Source organism: Budorcas taxicolor, chromosome 2 (genome assembly GCF_023091745.1).
Source record: "Budorcas taxicolor isolate Tak-1 chromosome 2, Takin1.1, whole genome shotgun sequence".
NCBI classification, from domain to species: domain Eukaryota; kingdom Metazoa; phylum Chordata; class Mammalia; order Artiodactyla; family Bovidae; genus Budorcas; species Budorcas taxicolor.
In genome coordinates, this window is record NC_068911.1 from 164,605,964 (window position 1) to 164,625,883 (window position 19,920).

General features: G+C 50.4%; 1 protein-coding gene across 1 annotated transcript; it reads left to right on the top strand.

Annotated features, from left to right (window-relative positions):
• The first annotated feature begins 11,719 nt into the window (after positions 1–11,719).
• LOC128067352 (intestinal-type alkaline phosphatase-like) lies at positions 11,720–14,602 on the top strand. Its single transcript, XM_052660357.1, has 11 exons — positions 11,720–11,786; positions 11,866–11,982; positions 12,097–12,212; positions 12,404–12,578; positions 12,657–12,829; positions 13,058–13,192; positions 13,281–13,353; positions 13,451–13,585; positions 13,668–13,859; positions 14,083–14,199; positions 14,310–14,602. Exons 1-11 carry the CDS (start codon positions 11,720–11,722, stop codon positions 14,600–14,602), a joined length of 1,593 nt encoding a protein of 530 aa, XP_052516317.1.
• The last annotated feature ends 5,318 nt before the right edge of the window (positions 14,603–19,920 follow it).

The following is a 19,920-nucleotide window of genomic DNA, read 5'->3' on the forward strand; positions in this document are numbered from 1 at the left end:
ACCCTTATGGCAGAAAGTGAAGAGGAACTGAAAAGCCTCTTGATGAAAGTGAAAGAGGAGAGTGAAAAAGTTGGCTTAAAGCTCAACATTCAGAAAATGAAGATCATGGCATCTGGTCCCATCACTTCATGGCAAATAGATGGGGAAACAGTGGAAACAGTGTCAGACTTTATTTTTTTGGGCTCCAAAATCACTGCAGATGGTGATTGCAGCCATGAAATTGAAAGGTGCTTACTCCTTGAAAGGAAAGTTATGACCAACCTAGATAGTATATTCAAAAGCAGAAACATTACTTTGCCAACAAACGTCCATCTAGTCAAGGCTATGGTTTTTCCAGTAGTCATGTATGGATGTGAGAGTTGGACTGTGAAGAAAGCTGAGTGCCGAAGAATTGATGCTTTTGAACTGTGGTGTTGGAGAAGACTCTTGAGAGTCCCTTGGACTGCAAGGAGATCCAACCAGTCCATTCTGAAGGAGATCAGCCCTGGGATTTCTTTGGAAGGAATGACGCTAAAGCTGAAACTCCAGTACTTTGACCACCTCATGCAAAGAGTTGACTCATTGGATAAGACTCAGATGCTGGGAGGGATTGGGGGCAGGAGGAGAAGGGGACGACAGAGGATGAGATGGCTGGATGGCATCACAGACTCGATGGTCGTGGGTTTGGGTGAACTCCGGGATTTGGTGATGGACAGGGAGGCCTGGCGTGCTGCGATTCATGGGGTCGCAAAGAGTCGGACACGACTGAGTGACTGAACTGAACTGAACTGACAAATCCTTAAGGAGGCTGTAAATTAGATTTTGGATGATGGAGTAGTTTGAATTTTAAAAGGCCTCTTTTCCTTTTTCCCCCTTTGGTTTCAAGTTCTACCTGATAGAGTTAACTGGGCTCAGTTTTATGCCATTATGGACTGTATTTCCATTTCTGATTTCTAGAGGTGTGCAAGACAAGGATGGTTGCTTTTGATTCCCAAAGGAGCTGGCCTGCCACCAAAATGATGTCAAAAGATTGATTTGCCCAACTACATTATCTTTGATTTTCTACTTTATATTACTTAGAGTATTTCCAACTGAAATGGAAATAAAAAGATTTCTCTATTCTAGAACTTTAGGATTCAAACTAGCATGCCTTCAAGAGTTTGCACAGGGTGTTCAACAAAGGCCATTATTTCTGATCGGGGGTTCTGCTCAAACTCAGACCAATTCACCCTAGGAGGGAAAAAAGTCTCCATCATTGCTTTTATTAGTCCCTGGCTTTTACCAAATACTGAATGGGCTCAGGCAACCCTATTGATTTCCTTTAGCATTTTTAACTAACATTTTTGAGAGACAGATTTATATGGGCTGTCTTACACGCCAGGCAGGGGAAGTTTTCCCAGTGAGATATAGGTCCATCCCCACAATACAATCCAGAAAAGAAGAAGTAACCATCTTATATAAAGCTCACTCAAATACACCAATTTTATGTAAACTTGCATCTCTCAAACAAGTCCCCTCCACTAACCCCAGTTTAGAAAAATGTAGAAGGCTGGAAGAAAAAAGTTACACTTCAGATATCTGACTAGCAATGACTTAGGGCAACAGTTAGACCAGTTAATCAAGTTCAAGATTGACAAGAGGCCCTGGATCCCTTGGCTCCACCACTCACTGAGGGACCCCAAAGCCTTTTATATAAGAATGGATAAAATGGTGGAATGGGGGGATAAGAAAGGTTTCTGGGACTCCCTGCATGATGGAGACTTGTTAAGAGGGTCCTGATGGAGGCTAAGGGTAGGGGTATAAGAGTTGATGGAACTGAGATGTGCCCTACTGTTTGCCTTCTTTTGATTGGCATCTTTCATTCTAGATTGTTGGTGAAAATCTGTTGCCTGCAACAAATGTCTCTTTATTCCCATTGCTGTGCAGTGTTCCATGTATCACAGTGGGACAATTTTTTTTTTCCTTTTTCCTGCTGATGAAAGTTGAGCTGTTTCCAACATTTGGTGTGTGTTAGTCGCTCAGTCGTGCCCTACTCTTTGCAACCCAATGGACTGTGGCCCACCAGGCTCCTCTGTCCATGGGGATTCTCCAGGCAAGAATACTGGAGTAGGTTGCCATGCCCTCCTCCAGGGGATCTTCCTGAGCCAGGGATCAAACCCAGGTCTCCCGCATTTGCCATGTGAGCCACCAAGGAAACCGTTTCAAGTTTTTTGCTGCTTATTAAATGGTGCTGCTGTAAATGGGTTGGCCACACGTGCCACAGAGTCTAGAGAACATTTTACCCAGAGTAGAAGCTCTCCATCCTGGGATGAGTGTGTCCTGATGTCACAGAGAAGGCTTGTGTCTGCAGCGAGTACAACTCCCATCTCCCCCTTTCTCTCCAAGGCTCACAGGGTGGGGTTTTTGCTCTTGCCCACCTGGAGGTCTGTAAGAGCACCGTGTGGTTGATGCTTCCTCACTTGAATGCCTTCCCACTGTCTCCCTGGGTGAAGAAGCTCTCCAGTGATGGGTGGACAGGCAGCTCAGGTGAAAGGGAAAGTGATTGGCAGAGAAAGGACAGTGGCAGAAGAGGGAGCGGGGGAGGAGCTGTCCAGGGGCACTAGCAGGAGGGAGCCAGCTAGGAGGGCAGGGACCAAGCAGAGGGCAGATTCTGAGGGCCAAGGTACCTGCCTCTCCCACCTTTCTCAGCCATGACTCTCCACCTGCCTCTGCCCAAGCGCCCCCTCCTCCAGCACCACCCCTCCAGCAGCACCTTGCAGGCAGACCTCATCCGTGGATGAGGATGGTGGAGGGCCCAGCATCTCCCCACCTCTATGCCCTCTTCTAGCCCCTGAAGTACCAATCTTGTGACCTTGTCTTGGGAATTATTCATACATCCAGGTCCCACAGGAAGCCACTCGACTTCCTGCTCCTCTCCCATGAGGGCCGGACATTGTAAGCAGGGTAGGTCCCTGGGCTCCAGCCCATAAGCTGTCCACACTCTTCCTATTGCCCAGCCGAGGGGACCTCGATCCTTCCCCAGGACAGTGTTTGGGAGCATGAATGGGTCACCACGCCCGGACACTCCTAGACAGGAGGCCCCACCCTGGGTGGGTCTGTGGGGGCCCCTCTGGGCCTCGAGGATGTTTTCCATGTGGTCACTACTCAGGAGACTTTAACTGGAATCAAGTGTCTCCTTCAAAGAGCAAGTAGCTGCCCAGCTTCTGATTTCGGTCCCTGAGGCCCTCTCTGAGGAGGGCCCCTCTCCACCGGCTCCCTGAGAGCCTCACCTCAGCCCCCTCCCCTGATCTGTGCCCAAGACTAGTATCATGAGCCCCCTCCACTAACAGCTGCTTCTGGGGCCTTCCTTTCAGCTTTGCCACCTCCCTCTGACCCCAAGTGCCACCACTGGTGCTGACTCTTCTGCAGGTAGAGCCCCAGTGTGGGGGCGACTGCAATCCCTGGGGTCCCCGGGTGAACTCCAGTGTGCACTGCCCAGCTCTGCTGAGTCCAGACATTTCCCCCCGGTGAGACCTCGGGTGCCCCCCAGGCCGTGCTGTCTCTGGGTCCTTCCACAGCCCCCAGGACTGGCCCTTCCCAAGGCCGGTCTCCGATCTGCCCTTCAGGACATGCAGAGCCTGATCCTAAAGCTCACGGACCAGAGCTGCCAGCGCCTTCACCTTCACTATGACCTCGGAGACTCTGAGCAGCTGACCTCCACAAGAATCCCCAGGAGCCCGTGACCCAACGGGGCGGCAGCACCCTACTTGCTCTCACCTGAGCCGTCCTTCCTGAACCATCCATCACTCCGGAGCCATGAGGCCACAAACTGCTGTGCGGCTGTGATCTTCTTCTGACCAACTTTCCTGACGGCCCTTCCTCAGGGGGACTGGGAGGAGGGGTGGGGGTGGGTGGCCTGGCCTCCTCTCCTGGCCTCAGAACTGCAAGGACTGGCCTGGCTGGAGGTGAAGATACTTCATCAGAAATCCTAGGACGGCCGGGCATGCATGGCCACCCTTGTCTAGGCTAGGATGCGAGGACGTCCCCCAGCCCAGTGCTCACTCAGCGTCCGCCAACCTCCCAGTCAACCCCCCGGGGGCTCTTCAGGAGGCTCAGCAATGCCCCAATCCCATGTGGCCCCCCAGAAAATGAGGACAAAATTAAACTTGTGTTTGGTTCCTGCATCCGAGCTCCAGTGGAGACATTCATACCATTTCTATGAGGCTGGTGGAGGTGGAAATGAAAGGTGGAGAGGAGGGTCCAGGGAGCCACTTGCCCTAGAAAGGGAGCCTCCATTTCTGCAAACTTCTGGAGTGTGGGGGCTGGGGGTGGGGTATTCATGATCAAAGCCTTCCTGTTCCCAGCTGCTGCCCTGCTCTCCCGAGTGACAGGACTGTCACTATGTCTCAGGGGACATCCTGAGATTGAGTGGGCAGGACGCAAGCAGAAGACATCCCCCCAGGGATCCCCTGATGCCTCTGTGGGCTCTGCACTGCCCGCATGCCGGGGGCTGAGACACAGCCCAGAGAGCCCAGGGTGGTAAATGGGGACAACGGTAGAAGGTGCTGGGCTCCAGATGAGACCCCACAGGACTAGGCCTTCTTCCCAGAGAACAGAGAGACTGGGACAACCGTCCCCCACAGAGCGGGCTCCATGGAGCTGGCCATCCCCTGGCCCCAGGCATCCATAACCCTGGAGTGCAGGACGGGAGGTGTTATCTCTTACTGCAGAACAGAAGCCATGCTGTCTGCTGTCTGACCATCACGGGCCCCAGGGGAGGGAGTGGAACAGCTTTTCATCTCACTCAAGTGATTCAGGCCCAGAAGTGGGGAGCCAGGTGCCCTGGTGGGAACTTGGACAAACATCCTTTGTTTACCACAAGGGACACCTGGTTTGTATTAGGTCTTCAGTCCTGCTCAGGAACAGGAGAAAATTCACAAGAAACCAAGAGAGATCACAGTGCCTGATCATTTAATGTTGTCATAAGAACATTAAAGAAAACTTTATGCTCCACACCAGGCTAAAATTAAAAACTGTGACAAAACTAAATAGTGATGTGGATGCAGAGAAACGGTATCCTCCATAAGCTGCTGGTGGGGATGCAAAGTGGTGCGGCCACTCTGCTGAACTACACATGCAGCAACCCTATGACCCTATGACCCAGCAGCTCCACTCCTGGGCATATATCCCGGAGAAATGAAAAGAAATATTCACACAGAAACGAGTCCGAGAAGATTCCTGGCTGCTTTATTTAAAACAGTCAAGCCTGGAATCAGCCCAAAGGTCCTTGCACACGTGAATGCTTAAACACGCCAGGGCGGGGGGTGGGGGCAGTGGTCCACTCACCCCGAGACTCTTCTCAGCAACACAAAGGAATCCTGGCCCTAGTGAATCTCCAAGGGATTAGTCTGAGTGAAAAGAGGCCACTCCCACAAGACTACCTGATTCCATTCATGTAGCTTACTTAGAAACACAGGAATGGGTTAGGGAAAGAGGGCAGGGTGGTTATAAAGGGGCCCTGGGGGTTGGAGCTGTTCAGACTCCTGACTATGGTGTGTTTACATGAACCCACACATGTGATAAATGGTACAGAACCCACACACATGCAAGTGAGTGCAGGTAAAATGGCAGACTCTGAACAGAAATGTGAAAATCTGTGAGTTATACCATCGGAGAAGATTGGAAAAATCATACAAGGGATATCTGTATTACTTCTTACAATCACATGTGAATCTATAGTCATTTCATGTCAAAATTTTTAATTTAACAAAGGGACTGGGAATTCACTGAAGATGAGTCTTACAGTAACAAAAATTTAAATTATGGCCTGATGGAAAGAACCAATCAGCTAATTAAGCACCTGCCCAAGAGTTAGTCCCTTCTGACCTTTAGCCAAGAATTTTCCAAGCACAAGACTATGTGGGGGACAGAGGCAGCTGTGGGGTGGGGGGCAGAAGCAGGAAGCAGCCCCCAGCGGGCAGGTCCTCTGGAAGCTGGAGGGTAAGCTGGGCCAGTGTGGTGAGCGGGTGGGACAGCAGGTCAAGGAGGAGGAACCTGGAAGCTCTGCCTGAGGGGAGGGCACCTGGGCAGGGCGCTGGGCAGGAAGATGCTAGTGGCCAATGCAGTGTGCCTTGGGGGTAAGGGGGCCCGAGTTGGGAGGGGGCTACCCAGGTCCACTGGGGTGGGTGAGGCAGGAGGGAAGGGGTTTCTTTCTTTTGAAAAAAAAAAAAAAAAAAGTCTTAATTGTGGTAAAATAAAACACAACATAAAAGTTACCAACTCGGGACTTGCCCAGTTGCCCAGCATTTAAGACTCCCCCCTCCCACTGCAGGGAGGACAGTTTCCATTCCTGGTCAGGGAACTAAGATGCAGAATGCCCATGGTGCAGCCGAAAAAGAAAAAGAAAAACAAAAAGTTACAATCTTTACCATTTTTAAGGCCCAGTTCAGTAGTGCTAAGTATTCACACTAGGTTGGCCACAGATCTCCAGAACTTTGTCATCTTATACAACTGAAAGTCTGTATCTGTTAGGTGATCCCTGGGTTGGGAAGATCCCCTGGAGAAGGAAATGGCAGCCCACTCCAGTACTCTTGCCTGGAGAATCCCATGGACGGAGGAGCCTGGTGGGCTATAGTCCATGAGGTCGCAAAGAGTCAAATACTGAGCGACTTCACTTTCACTTCTAGAAGCTTCCCTAGTGGCTCAGAGGGTAAAGCATCTGCCTTCAATGAAGGTAGACCTGGGTTCGATCCCTGGGTCAGGAAGATCCTCTGGAGAAGGAAATGGCAACCCACTCCAGTACCTTTGCCCGGAAAATCCCATCAACAGAGGAGCCCAGTAGGCTACAATCCATGGGGTCGCAAAGAGTCGGACACGACTGAGCGATTTCACTTCACTTTCACTTCACTTTTAGTCTCCCACCTCCCAGCTCCTGGCAGCCACCATCCAACTTTCTATTTCTATGCATTGACTACTAATGATACCTAAGGAAGTAGAATCACACAGTATTTGTCTTTTTGTTAGTGTTGTTCCCCCCCACCCACCCACCACCACTGCGCATCATGTCGAGGTTCTGAAAAGTTGTTACTGAGCTGTGAAAGATGCCGGGATTCTTGGCCTCCAGAGGAGAATTCAATCTAGGGCCAGTGACGAGGCTTGATCGCTCAGAGCTTTTGTGTGATAAAGTTTTATTAAAGTATAAAAGGGATAGACAAAGCTTCTGACATAGACATCAGATGGGAGCAGGAAGAGTGCCCCACTGTAGCCTTTAGCAGGATGTTTCATGCCTACCCAGAGAAGGCAATGGCACCCCACTCCAGTACTCTTGCCCGGAAAATCCCATGGGTGGAGGAGCCTGGTAGGCTGCAGTCCATGGGGTCTCGAAGAGTCAGGCACGACTGAGCGACTTCACTTTAACTTTTCACTTTCGTGCATTGGAGAAAGAAATGGCAACCCACTCCAGTGTTCTTGCCTGGAGAATCCCAGGGACAGGGGAGCCTGGTGGGCTGCCGTCTATGGGGTCGCACAGAGTTGGACACGACTGAAGCGACTTAGTAGTAGTAGTAGTAGTAGTAGTAGTAGTAGTAGTACGTGCCTACCAGCAAGCTGTTAATTAGAGAAAGGAAATATCTCAAAACTGGCACCAGGCCCCTCACCCACAACATGCATTTTGAGATAACATTGGCACAAGGTGAGCCATCCCAGGCCGTAAAACGATTGACATGAATCTTGAAGGAAGGCAGGTTTCCAAGTAAATATATAGTTTCATTAACATAGATTAGGAGAACAATGTATAAGCAAAACATATTTTACTCCAAACTAGTAAAACATCTTGGTTTGTTGAGCCCTTATTGGTTCTGAGTCTTAAGCAGAACTGACTTGAAGAAAGACAAAGTCTAGGGTAAATACATAGTTCATTAACATAGCTTAAGAAAAACATTTCCATAAGAAAAACACATTGTTTAGCTCAAGTTTTGAGAAAAGTTAAGTTCAGGTGGAACCAGGTGTTGTCATGGCAACACAGAATTATAAGAGAAACCTACTTTTAATTTCGATGCTTTTGAACTGTGGTGTTGGAGAAGACTCTTGAGAATCCCTTGGACTGCAAGGAGATCCAACCAGTCCATTCTGAAGGAGATCAGCCCTGGAATTTCTTTGGAAGGAATGATGCTAAAGCTGAAACTCCAGTACTTTGGCCACCTCATGCGAAGAGTTGGCTCATTGGAAAAGACTCTGATGCTGGGAGGGATTGAGGGCAGGAGGAGAAGGGGACGACAGAGGATGAGATGGCTGGATGGCATCACTGACTCAGTAGATGTGAGTCTGAGTGAACTCCGGGAGTTGGTGATGGACAGGAAGGCCTGGCGTGCTGCAATTCATGGGGTCCCAAAGAGTCGGAAATGACTGAGTGACTGAACTGAACTGACTGACTTTTAATTTTGTATAGAGGAAGGGAAAAATCTGACACTTACAGTTTGTTTCCTCCTGCCACTTGAGAGAGAGAGAAAAAAACATCTGACACACTTGCAGCCTATTTCCCCTGTTTAGAGACCCCTAGCCTTAAGAAATGCAAAAAAGCAAAATGGCTGTCTGTGGAAGCCTTACAAATAGCTGTGAAAAGAAGAGACACCAAAAGCAAAGGAGAAAAGGAAAGATATAAGCATCTGAATGCAGAGTTCCAAAGAATAGCAAGGAGAGATAAGAAAGACTTCCTCAGCGATCAATGCAAAGAAATAGAGGGAAACAATAGAATGGGAAAGACTAGAGATCTCTTCAAGAAAATTAGAAAAATCAAGGGAACATTTCATGCAAAGATGGGCTTGATAAAGGACAGAAATGGTATGGACCTAACAGAAGCAGAAGATATTAAGAAGAGGTGGCAAGAATACACAGAACTGTACAAAAAGGATCTTCACAACCAAGATAATCACGATGGTGTGATCACTCATCTAGAACCAGACATCCTGGAATGTGAAGTCAAGTGGGCCTTAGAAAGCATCACTACGAACAAAGCTAGTGGAGGTGATGGAATTCCAGTGGAGCTATTTCAAATCCTGAAAGATGATGCTGTGAAAGTGCTGCAGTCAATATGCCAGCAAATTTGGAAAACTCAGCAGCAGCCACAGGACTGGAATAGGTCAGTTTTCATTCCAATCCCAAAGAAAGGCAATGCCAAAGAATGCTCAAACTACCACACAACTGCACTCATCTCACATACTAGTAAAGTAATGCTCAAAATTCTCCAAGCTAGGCTTCAGCAATACGTGAACCGTGAACTTCCAGATGTTCAAGCTGTTTTAGAAAGGCAGAGGAACCAGAGATCAAATTGCCAACATCTGCTGGATCATCGACAAAGCAAGAGAGTTCCAGAAAAACATCTATTTCTGCTTTATTGACTATGCCAAAGCCTTTGACTGTGTGGATCACAATGAACTGTGGAAAATTCTTCAAGAGATGGGAATACCAGACCACCTAACCTGCCTCTTGAGAAACCTGTATGCAGGTCAGGAAGCGACAGTTAGAACTGGACATGGAACAACAGACTGGTTCCAAATAGGAAAAGGAGTACATCAAGGCTGTATATTGTCACCCTGCTTATTTAACTTACATGCAAAGTACTCATGAGAAATGCTGGACTGGAAGAAACACAAGCTGGAATCAAGATTGCCGGGGGAAATCTCAATAACCTCAGTTATGCAGATGACACCACCCTTATGGCAGAAAGTGAACTAAAATCCTCTTGATGAAAGTGAAAGAGGAGAGTGAAAAAGTTGGCTTAAAGCTCAACATTCAGAAAATGAAGATCATGGCATCCGGTCCCATCACTCCATGGGAAATAGATGGGGAAACAGTGGAAACAGTGTCAGACTTTATTTTTTTGGGCTCCAAAATCACTGCAGATGGTGACTGCAGCCATGAAATGAAAAGACGCTTACTCCTTGGAAGAAAAGTTATGACCAACCTAGATAGCATATTCAAAAGCAGAGACATTACTTGGCGGACTAAGGTCCATCTAGTCAAGGCTATGGTTTTTCCTGTGGTCATGTATGGATGTGAGAGTTGGACTGTGAAGAAGGCTGAGCGCCAAAGAACTGATGCTTTTGAACTGTGGTGTTGGAGAAGACTCTTGAGAGTCCCTTGGACTGCAAGGAGATCCAACCAGTCCATTGTGAAGGAGATCGGCCCTGGGATTTCTTTGGAAGGAATGATGCTAAAGCTGAAACTCCAGTACTTTGGCCACCTCATGCGAAGGGTTGACTGATTGGAAAAGACTTTGATGCTGGGAGGGATTGGGGGCAGAAGAAGGGGACAACCGAGGATGAGATGGCTGGATGGCATCACTGCCTCTATGGACGTGAGTCTGAGTGAACTCCGGGAGTTGGTGATGGACAGGGAGGCCTGGCGTGCTGCAATTCAAGGGGTCGCAAAGAGTTGGACATGACTGAGCGACTGAACTAAACTGAACTGAACTGAGCCTTCTTGCCCTTTACCCTCTCAGTTCATTCATGTTGTAGTGGGTGTCAGACTTTCCTTCCTCTTTAAGGCAGCATAGTATTCCACTGTATAGCTCTATCATGCTTTGTTTATCCATCCATCTGCCAGTGGACTGTTGAATTACTTGCAAGTCTTGACTATTGTGAATAATGCTACTACAAATGTTGGTGTGCAAAAACTTCTTCTAGACCCTGCTTTCCACTCTCTGACGCTATTTTGGCTGAGCCACACAGCTTGCAGGATCTGTTTCCTGACAAGGTAGCGAAGCTGAGCCCCCTGCATGGAGTCCTAACCACTGGACCACCAGAGAATTCTTTCTGCCTTCAAAGTTTTGGGGATACACGCCCAGAAGTGAGATTGCTGGATTGGAGAAATATCTTTTTAACCCAACCTAGGGTTGCTGAAACCTCTTAATTCCTATCACAAGCTATTCCTGTGAGTGCGGGTGGCCTGAGGAGAGAACAGATTCACCTCTGCCTTCCATCTACCTGTCTAGGGGAGCAGAGGTCTACGTCATGTACAAGGCACTGGGCCCGCATTCCTGGCCTTTCACAAGAAACACACACACACACAGAGTGCCGACCGAGCCCAGCCCTCAGTAACTGAAGACACAGACAAGGCCCTCACTCTGCTGTCATCTCAATTCTCCACAGAAGAAGTTGGGCCCAGGCTCCCAGGTGCCCCCGCTAGCCCAGTGCCTGCCCCACCTGCCCAGGCCAAGCCTGGTGAGGAGCTGCGTGGTGGGCAGGGCTCCCAGGCCACCCTCTCTGTCTCTGTCCCTCAGGGCATCAGGAAACCAAACCCAGGCCCTGGCCCAGTCTGTATGCTTCCAACCCCACCTCCCTGAGCACTCAGAACCAAACCTGAACACATAAGGTGAATAAAGCAGAGATGATTTTCTCACAGCACTTGGTGGGCGAGGATTAGAAATAGCCCCTGTCAGGACCATGCAAATATTCCTCAGGCGAAAGACATCTGCACCCGAATCCCACCCCACTCTGAGCAGATGGCCGGGGACCATCCTGTGAGGGAGGGACCTGACTCAGATGCTTGGCCACATCTACCAATTCTGATGTTGACAGGGCCTAAAGTCACAGGGCAGGTGAGGGGCAGGGTGTGGCCCCCTCAGGCACTGGGAGGGACATAGAGACTTTACAGCAGGAATTTAAGCTCGGCAGCCAGTGCTGCAGCCAGTCCCTGGTGCCCCAGCCTTGCCCGAGATCCGGCCTCCCCAGGTCCCATCCTGACTCTCCACCATCACACAGCCATGCAGGGGGCCTGCGTGCTGCTGCTGCTGGGCCTGCAGCTACAGCTCTCCCTCAGCCTCGTCCCAGGTAACCAGGCAGCTCCCGGCGACCCCTACTCACAGGGGCAGCTCCAGGCTGACCTGACCTCCACTCTCCCCTTGGGCAGTCGAGGAGGAAGACCCCGCCTTCTGGAACCGCCAGGCCGCCCAGGCCCTTGATGTGGCTAAGAAGCTGCAGCCCATCCAGACAGCCGCCAAGAATGTCATCCTCTTCTTGGGGGACGGTGAGTGCGCTAGGCTGGTCCACCCCCTGTCCCTCCACAACCCTGGAGCCCTGGGCTGCCGGCTGACCCAGGCTGGCCCCAGGGACTCAGACCTGACACAGTGTGTACCTTCAGGGATGGGGGTTTCCACGGTGACAGCCGCTCGGATCCTAAAGGGGCAGATGGCTGGCAAGCCGGGACCTGAGACACCCCTGGCCATGGACCAGTTCCCATACCTGGCTCTGTCCAAGGTAAGGGCTGAGTGGCCTCAGGGTGGTCTATTCCAGAGAGGTGGGTGTGGGCCTAGGGAGCAGGGTAGGAGGGAAAGCCCTAGGAGGGTTGGGGGCTGAGGTAGGGACTGAGGGCTGTGAGCATGGGCCCAGGGCCTGGGTCAGGAGCTGGGTGTCTACCCCAGCAGAGCTGAAGGCATTTATGCCCCCAGACATACAATGTGGACAGACAAGTGCCAGACAGTGCAGGCACGGCCACCGCCTACCTGTGTGGGGTCAAGGGCAACTACAGAACCATTGGTGTAAGTGCAGCCGCCCGCTACAACCAGTGCAACACGACACGTGGGAATGAGGTCACATCTGTGATGAACCGGGCCAAGAAAGCAGGTGGGCTTGGGCGTCAGCTTCCTGGCAGGGACAGGCTCAGAGACCTCGGTGGCCCACCGTGATCTCTGTCACCCTCAGGGAAGTCAGTGGGAGTGGTGACCACCACCAGGGTGCAGCACGCCTCCCCAGCCGGGGCCTACGCGCACACGGTGAACCGAAACTGGTACTCAGACGCCGACCTGCCTGCCGATGCCCAGACGAATGGCTGCCAGGACATCGCCAAACAGCTGGTCTACAACATGGACATTGATGTGTGACATGAGGGGCTAAGGGCGGGGCTGCACAGAGGGGGTGGGACAGACACCTGTCACAGACCCAGGAAACTCACAGCCCTGGGGACTGACAGGGTCTCCATGTGTGGAGGGGGAGGAGGTGGGGACAGACCATCCCACAGACCTGGTTGGGGAGGTAGGGGCTGTGTGAGAGGAGTAAAGGGCCAGCCAGGCCCCTAACCCACCTGCCCTAATCTCTGGCTCCAGGTGATCCTGGGTGGAGGCCGAAAGTACATGTTTCCTGAGGGGAGCCCAGACCCTGAATATCCACACGATGCCAATCAGACCGGAGTCCGGAAGGACAAGCGGAATCTGGTGCAGGAGTGGCAGGCCAAGCACCAGGTGACGGGGGCTCATGGGTGCAGGGGGTACAGCGGGGCCGGGCCTGGGGTGTCAGGCTATGGCCTGAGGCCTGGTTCTGCCCTCCCAGGGAGCCCAGTATGTGTGGAACCGCACAGCGCTCCTTCAGGCAGCCAGTGACTCCAGTGTAACACACCTCATGGGTAACGACTCCACCCACAACCACTGCCCTCCCCACGATGGGTGCCACGGGCCCCGTGTCCCTAGCTTGCAGGTCTCCGCTGGTCCCCTTTCCCACAGGCCTCTTTGAGCCGGTTGACATGGCCTATGAGACCCAGCGAGACCACACCGAGGACCCGTCCCTGGAGGAGATGACGGAGGTGGCCCTACGAGTGCTGAGCAGGAACCCCCGGGGCTTCTTCCTCTTTGTGGAGGGTGAGTGGCAGCCCTTTGGGGACAGGGGAGTGATGAGGGCCATCAGGGCGGGTTTGGTATCTTATATGTGACTTACCTGCAGGAGGCCGCATTGACCACGGTCACCATGAAGGCAAAGCTTATATGGCGCTGACCGAGGCGGTCATGTTTGACAATGCCATTGCCAAGGCTAACGAGCTCACTAGCGAACTGGACACGCTGATCCTTGTCACTGCAGACCACTCCCATGTCTTCACTTTTGGTGGCTACCCCCTTCGTGGGACCTCCATTTTCGGTAAGCCCAGGCAAAGTGGCAGGTCCTTGTCCCTAAGTTACGAGGCTCAAACTGCTCTGAGCCAGTTCCCTCCTCTGCAGAGTGGAGTAGTAACAGCAACTGCCCTGCATCCCTCTGGTGAGGATTAAGCCAGTGAACAGACAAGACCTGCCTGGGCTCAGCACACAGAAGGCACCGCAAAGGCTGGGGTCAGTGTGATCACCAGGTCCCCTCTTCGTTGCAGGGTTGGCCGATGGCAAAGCCAGAGATAGCAAGTCCTTTACCTCCCTCCTCTATAGCAATGGCCCTGGGTACCAGATGAACAGGGACTCACGACCTGATGTGGATGAAACCAAGTGCAGTGAGTGGGCCCTTGGGTGCAGGGGAAGAGGAATGGGAGGATCCTGGCTGGGAAATCAGAGGAGGGGGAGGCCGCCTCCCTGCTGGCTCTGAACTCCCATTCTCTGCCAGGGGACCCCTCATACCGGCAGCAGGCGGCCGTGCCCCTGGCTAGCGAGACCCACGGGGGTGAGGACGTGGCAGTGTTCGCACGCGGCCCACAGGCGCACCTGGTGCACGGCGTGCAGGAGGAGGCCTTCGTGGCGCACGTCACGGCCTTTGCAGGCTGCGTGGAGCCCTACACCGACTGCAATCTGCCGGACCCTGCTCACCCCACCAATACTGCATGCCAGGCCACCTGCCCACCTTCCCTGGCACTGCTGGCCGGGGCCCTGCTGCTGCTGCTGGCCCCTGCCCTGCACTGACCCCCACCAGCCCGGGCCTAGGGAACTCCTGCTCCCCTGCCAGAAGCTTCAGTGGACTCGAACCTCCCTGGGGGCTGAGGCCCTGACTTTCCTGTGAGAGCCACAGTCCTCAGTGCCCTCGGCCTCGGTGTCCCCAGATTTTGTGGGAGCCACCCCAGACCCCAGGAAAGGCAGGGGCTCAGACCACCCAGTCTCTTCTCCCCACCCAACAGCCCTGCCTGGGGACCACACTGGCACCAGAGGCGTCCCCCACAGGGTATCAGGACCTACCAGACCCCCACCGGGGGCTTCCGGGAGGCGTGGCTTCTGGTTGCCTGACTGCCGGGAGGCGTGGCTCCCGGGGAGCTGTGGCTTGCGGTCCTCCTGGAACCCGCCCTGTGGGCACCTCGCCGGCCAAGGAGGCGTCTGGGGCGTCTGGGGCCAGGAGCACCGGGGGGCCCCTCGACACAGAGTCCTCAACGGTCCCTCCTAGGAACCCAGCGGTACCATTACAGAGAGGAGACGGCGACACAGAGGAGAGGAGACGGCGACACAGAGGAGAGGAGACGGCGACACAGAGGAGAGGAGACTTGTCCCGGGTCTCCTTGGAAGCTGGGGGAATCCCAGGAGCACTGGGGGAGCTGGGGGTGGGGACACAGGCCCCGCCCTCCTGGGTGGGAGGAAGCAGCCCCCAAATAAACTGTTGTAAGTGTGTTACAGAGGGGATACATGTGGGAAGAGAAGCCCTTAGGTGGGGGCACAGGGTGTGTGTCTGTGTGAGGGGGGTCAGGGTCACATCAGGGAGGGGTTGATGAAAGGCTCACATTGAGCAAAGACCAAAGGCGGTGAGGGCGGGAGCCCCGATGGGGCATCGGCAGGGCCAGGTGAGGCCAGCATCGGACCGAGGTGGGGGGAGCCGGGAGGGTGAAGAAGGTCAAAGCTGAGGGAATGGGAGGATGGGGAAGGAACTGGTATTTCCTCCAGAATGTGGGAGGGGAATGGAAGGCTGTGAGCAGAGACATAACAGGACCGGAAGACTCTAGAAAATATCCTGCTGGCTACTGAGCGGAGAAGACTCTATTCTGTTTACTTGCTGTTGTGGGGGTGGGGCAGAGGTAGGAGCTGGGAAACCCGCATTTCTGACCTCTCTCTGAAAACATTCCAGAGCTCCTGGTCCTATATAATTACACTGAGCATGTAATTACCCCTAAAGGAACATTTCAAAGAATTTTATACAAGTGAACAGAGCCCTTTTTTTAGATAAATTTTACAAAATTACAGATTTCTTTGTACTTTTAAAGGTGTCAAATGGTATTTTGCTCTCATTGGAAATGTTAACGTGATTGAGTATGCTTCCTTATTTACTAAAATTTTGATTTAAAACTATAAACATCAATTTGAAGGCCAGGCTCTCAGTGCAGTTTATTTAGCTCTGGGTTTTATTAGCTGTCACGGATCTATGGAGCTGAATAGAACAGGGCATCAGTAGCTAGATTTACTATATCGATGGACTCATTTTTTAAAAATTGTGGTACAGTTGCTTTACAATGTTGTGTTAGTTTCTGCTGTACAACAAAGTGAATCAGCTATAAAAGTGTTACTAGCTCAGTCGTGTCCAACTCTTTGCGACCCCATGGGCTGTAGCCTGCCAGTCTCCTCTGTCCGTGAAATTCTCCAGGCAAGAATAACCATGGTGGGTAGCCGTTCCCTTCTCCAGGGGATCTTTCCGACCCAGGGATGGAACTCTAGTCTCCTGCATTGCAGGCAGATTCTTCACCATCTGAGCCACCTGGGAAGCCCTTATGAGTATATATATCCCTTCCCTCTTGGATCGCCCTCCCAACCCCCATCCCCATCCCACCCACTGAGGTCACCACAGAGTGTGAGTTGAGCTCCCAGCACTGTACACCAAGTTCCCACTAGCTGCTTTACTGGTGACCACCCACTAAAGTCCCAATCTCCCAAGCACCACCCACCAATTGTGCAAAGGCATTTTGATACAAGGCAGCTTGCCTGGTTCTGCCTTCCCTGTTGTCAGTCAGCTGGTCCAACAAACCAAAGGGAAGGGGTTGCTTGTTTATGTTTCATAGTGTGTTAGTCGCTCATTCATGTCCGACTCTTTACGACCCCATGGACTGTAGCCCCACCAGGCTCCTCTGTCCATGGGATTCTCCAGGGCAAGAATACAGGAGTGGGTTGCCATTCCCTTCTCCAGAGGATCTTCCTGACCCAGGGATGGAATCCAAATCTCCTGCATTGCTGGCAGATTCTTTACCGTCTGCTGCTGCTGTTAAGTCACTTCAGTCGTGTCCAACTCTGTGCGACCCCACGGATGGCAGCCCACCAGGCTCCCCCGTCCCTGGGATTCTCCATGCAAGAACACTGGAGTGGGTTGCCATTTCCTTCTCCAATGCATGAAAGTGAAAAGTGAAAGTGAAGTCGCGCAGTCATGTCCGACCCTCAGGGACCCCATGGACTGCAGCCCACCAGCCTCCTCCATCCATGGGATTTTTCCAGGCAAGAGTACTGGAGTGGGGTGCCATTGCCTTACCATCTGAGCTACAGGTAAATCCCCCGGGTTCAAAGCCCAAGGGAGCTCTGCATTTTCAAACCATGAGTTTTATAAACAGATTATTCTGGAATACATGGTGATCTTTGCACAACTTTGATTATCCTGAAAATCACTGAATTGTACACATGAAAGGGTGAATTTTGTGGTATATAAATTATACCTAAATGTTAAAAAGTTTCTGTTTCCAAGTTTTTTCTAAATTGTGTAGGCATGAGGGATTTTATCAGCCAAACACAGTGCTGGCCACAAGATCAAGGACAGATTCTCCAGCATCAGTTTTAATGTCTTGACCTTGAAGGGGCAGATGCAGGGGAAGTGTGCTTACTTTATTCCGAGATTTTTATTTTATTGGGTGCTCGAAATGGACAGCACTTGTCACCTCAAGAAATCTCAGCATGTGGGTTTTCAAGAAAGAAAGGGAGTCAGGAAGAAAGAGGGCAGGAGGACTCATACCAGGTCCCTTCAATACCTTGCCAATAACATGGCTCAAAATGTGGGGCTGATCTGGAACATTCTCATGGCCACCCCCAATCTCATTACCAAGTATCTATCATAAAGCTTCTCCTTTGCTCGGACAATCTTGGTTTTACAAAGTCAACAACACTTACGGCTCCTACAGCTTTTTATGTATCCTCAAGTTGTCTGGATCTTCCCTGCAGTGGCTGACTGTGGATGGACCAGTGAGTGAGCTGGGCAAGTTTTGCTGCCTCTGCTTCTCTTATCATCCAGAATCCTTTAACGTCACATCCTGTGAAGCAGCTATTCCATCAGGGGTGCGCTGACAGTGTTCTCCCCACATGACATTGCTTTCATTAAATAAATAAGAAATTAAATGTTAGAAACGTATTTTCCCTGCTAGATCTTTCCTCTAGTGGTTCACTCACGAAAAAATAGTGGATTTTATCATTTAAATATACATTATTATGTATTTCATCCAGCAAGTACCTTACACTGAGGTGTGTAGAAACATCTCTACTTTCAGCCAACTGACTATGTGGCAAACCCCCCACACTGAATAATCTGCTCTAAGACTTTTGCTTCGATCTACAGCAGTGTTTTCTCTACATCTTCCAAAGACATTTGTGGATGAAGAAATGCCTTTTGGTTTTGTGACAGATCATTTTCTGTTCATTGTTTCTGCCATTTTTACTGCAGCAGAAAGAATAAATGTCTGCCTGGTGGTAGGTGTTTTATGTCTTATGGTATTATGGAAGAAACTTTAAAAGAGCCTTCCAAATATTTATCATTGCTTAGGGAAATGTCATAAAGTACTAGATGGAGTTATGTATCACTTTAAACTTCACTGGGAAAAAACAATGGGGGGCTGTCTTCATGTTCTGAAAGCTTAGTTGCTAACCAAGAGGGTTTCTTGCAGTTCTTGTTGTTCAGTCACTCAGTCGTGTCTGACTCTTTGTGACCCAATGGACTGCAGCACACTAGGCCTCCTATCCCTCACTATATCCTGGAGTTTGCTCAGACACATGTCCATTGAGTCAATGATGCCATCCAACCAACTCATCCTCTATCGCCCCCTTCTCCTCCTGCTCTCAATCTTTCCTGCATCAGGGTTTTTTCCAGTGAGTTGGCTGTTCACATAAGTGGCCAAAGTATTGGAGCTTTAGCTTCAGCATCAGTCCTTCTACTGAATACTCAGGGCTGATTTACTTTAGGATTGACTGGTTTGATCTCCTTGCAGTCCAAGGGACTCTCAAGAGTTTTCTTCAGCAGCATAGTTCAAAAGCACCAATTCTTTGGTACTCAACCTTCTTTATGGTCCAGCTCTCACATCTGTACATGACCACTGGAAAAACCATAGCTTTGACTAGATGGATCATTGTTGGTAAAGTGATATCTCTGCTTTTTAAGAGGCTGTCTAGGTTTGTCATAGCTTTTCTTCCAAGGAGCAAGCATATTTTAATTTCATGTCTGGAGTCACCATCTGCAGTGATTTTGGAGCTCAGGAAAAGAAAATCTGCCACTGTTTCCATTTTTTTCCCATCTGTTTGCTATGAAGTAATGGAACCAGATGACATGGTGTTAGTTTCTGAATGTTGAGCTTTAAGCCAACTTTTTCACTCTCCTCTTTCACTTTCATCAAGAGGCTCTTTAGTTCTTCTTCACTTTCTGCCATTAGAGTACTATCATCTGCACATATGAAGTTATTGATATTTCTCCTTGTAATCTTGATGAATGCAAAAGTAGGAAGTCAAGAAACACCTGGAGTAACAGGCAAATTTGGCCTTGGAGTACAGAATGAAGCAGGGCAAAGGCTAATAGAGTTTTGCCAAGATAATGCACTGGTCATAGCAAACACCCTCTTCCAACAACACAAGAGAAGACTCTACACATGGACATCACCAGATGGTCAATACCAAAATCAGATGAATTATATTCTTTGCAACCAAGATGGAGAAGCTCTATACAATCAATAAAAAACAAGACTGGGAGCTGACAGTAGCTCAGATCATGAATTCTTTATTGCAGAATTCAGACTTAAACTGAAGAAAGTAGGGGAAACCACTAGACAATTCAGGTATGACCTAAATCAAATCCTTTATGATTATACAGTGGAAGTGAGAAATAATTCATGGGATTAGATCTGATAGACAGAGTGCCTGAAGAACTATGGATAGAGGTTTGTGACATTGTACAGGAGGCAGTGATCAAGACCATCCCCAAGAAAAAGAAATGCAAAAAGGCAAAATGGTTGTCTGAGGAGGGCTTACAAATAGATGAGAAAAGAAGAGAAGCTAAAGGCAAAGGAGAA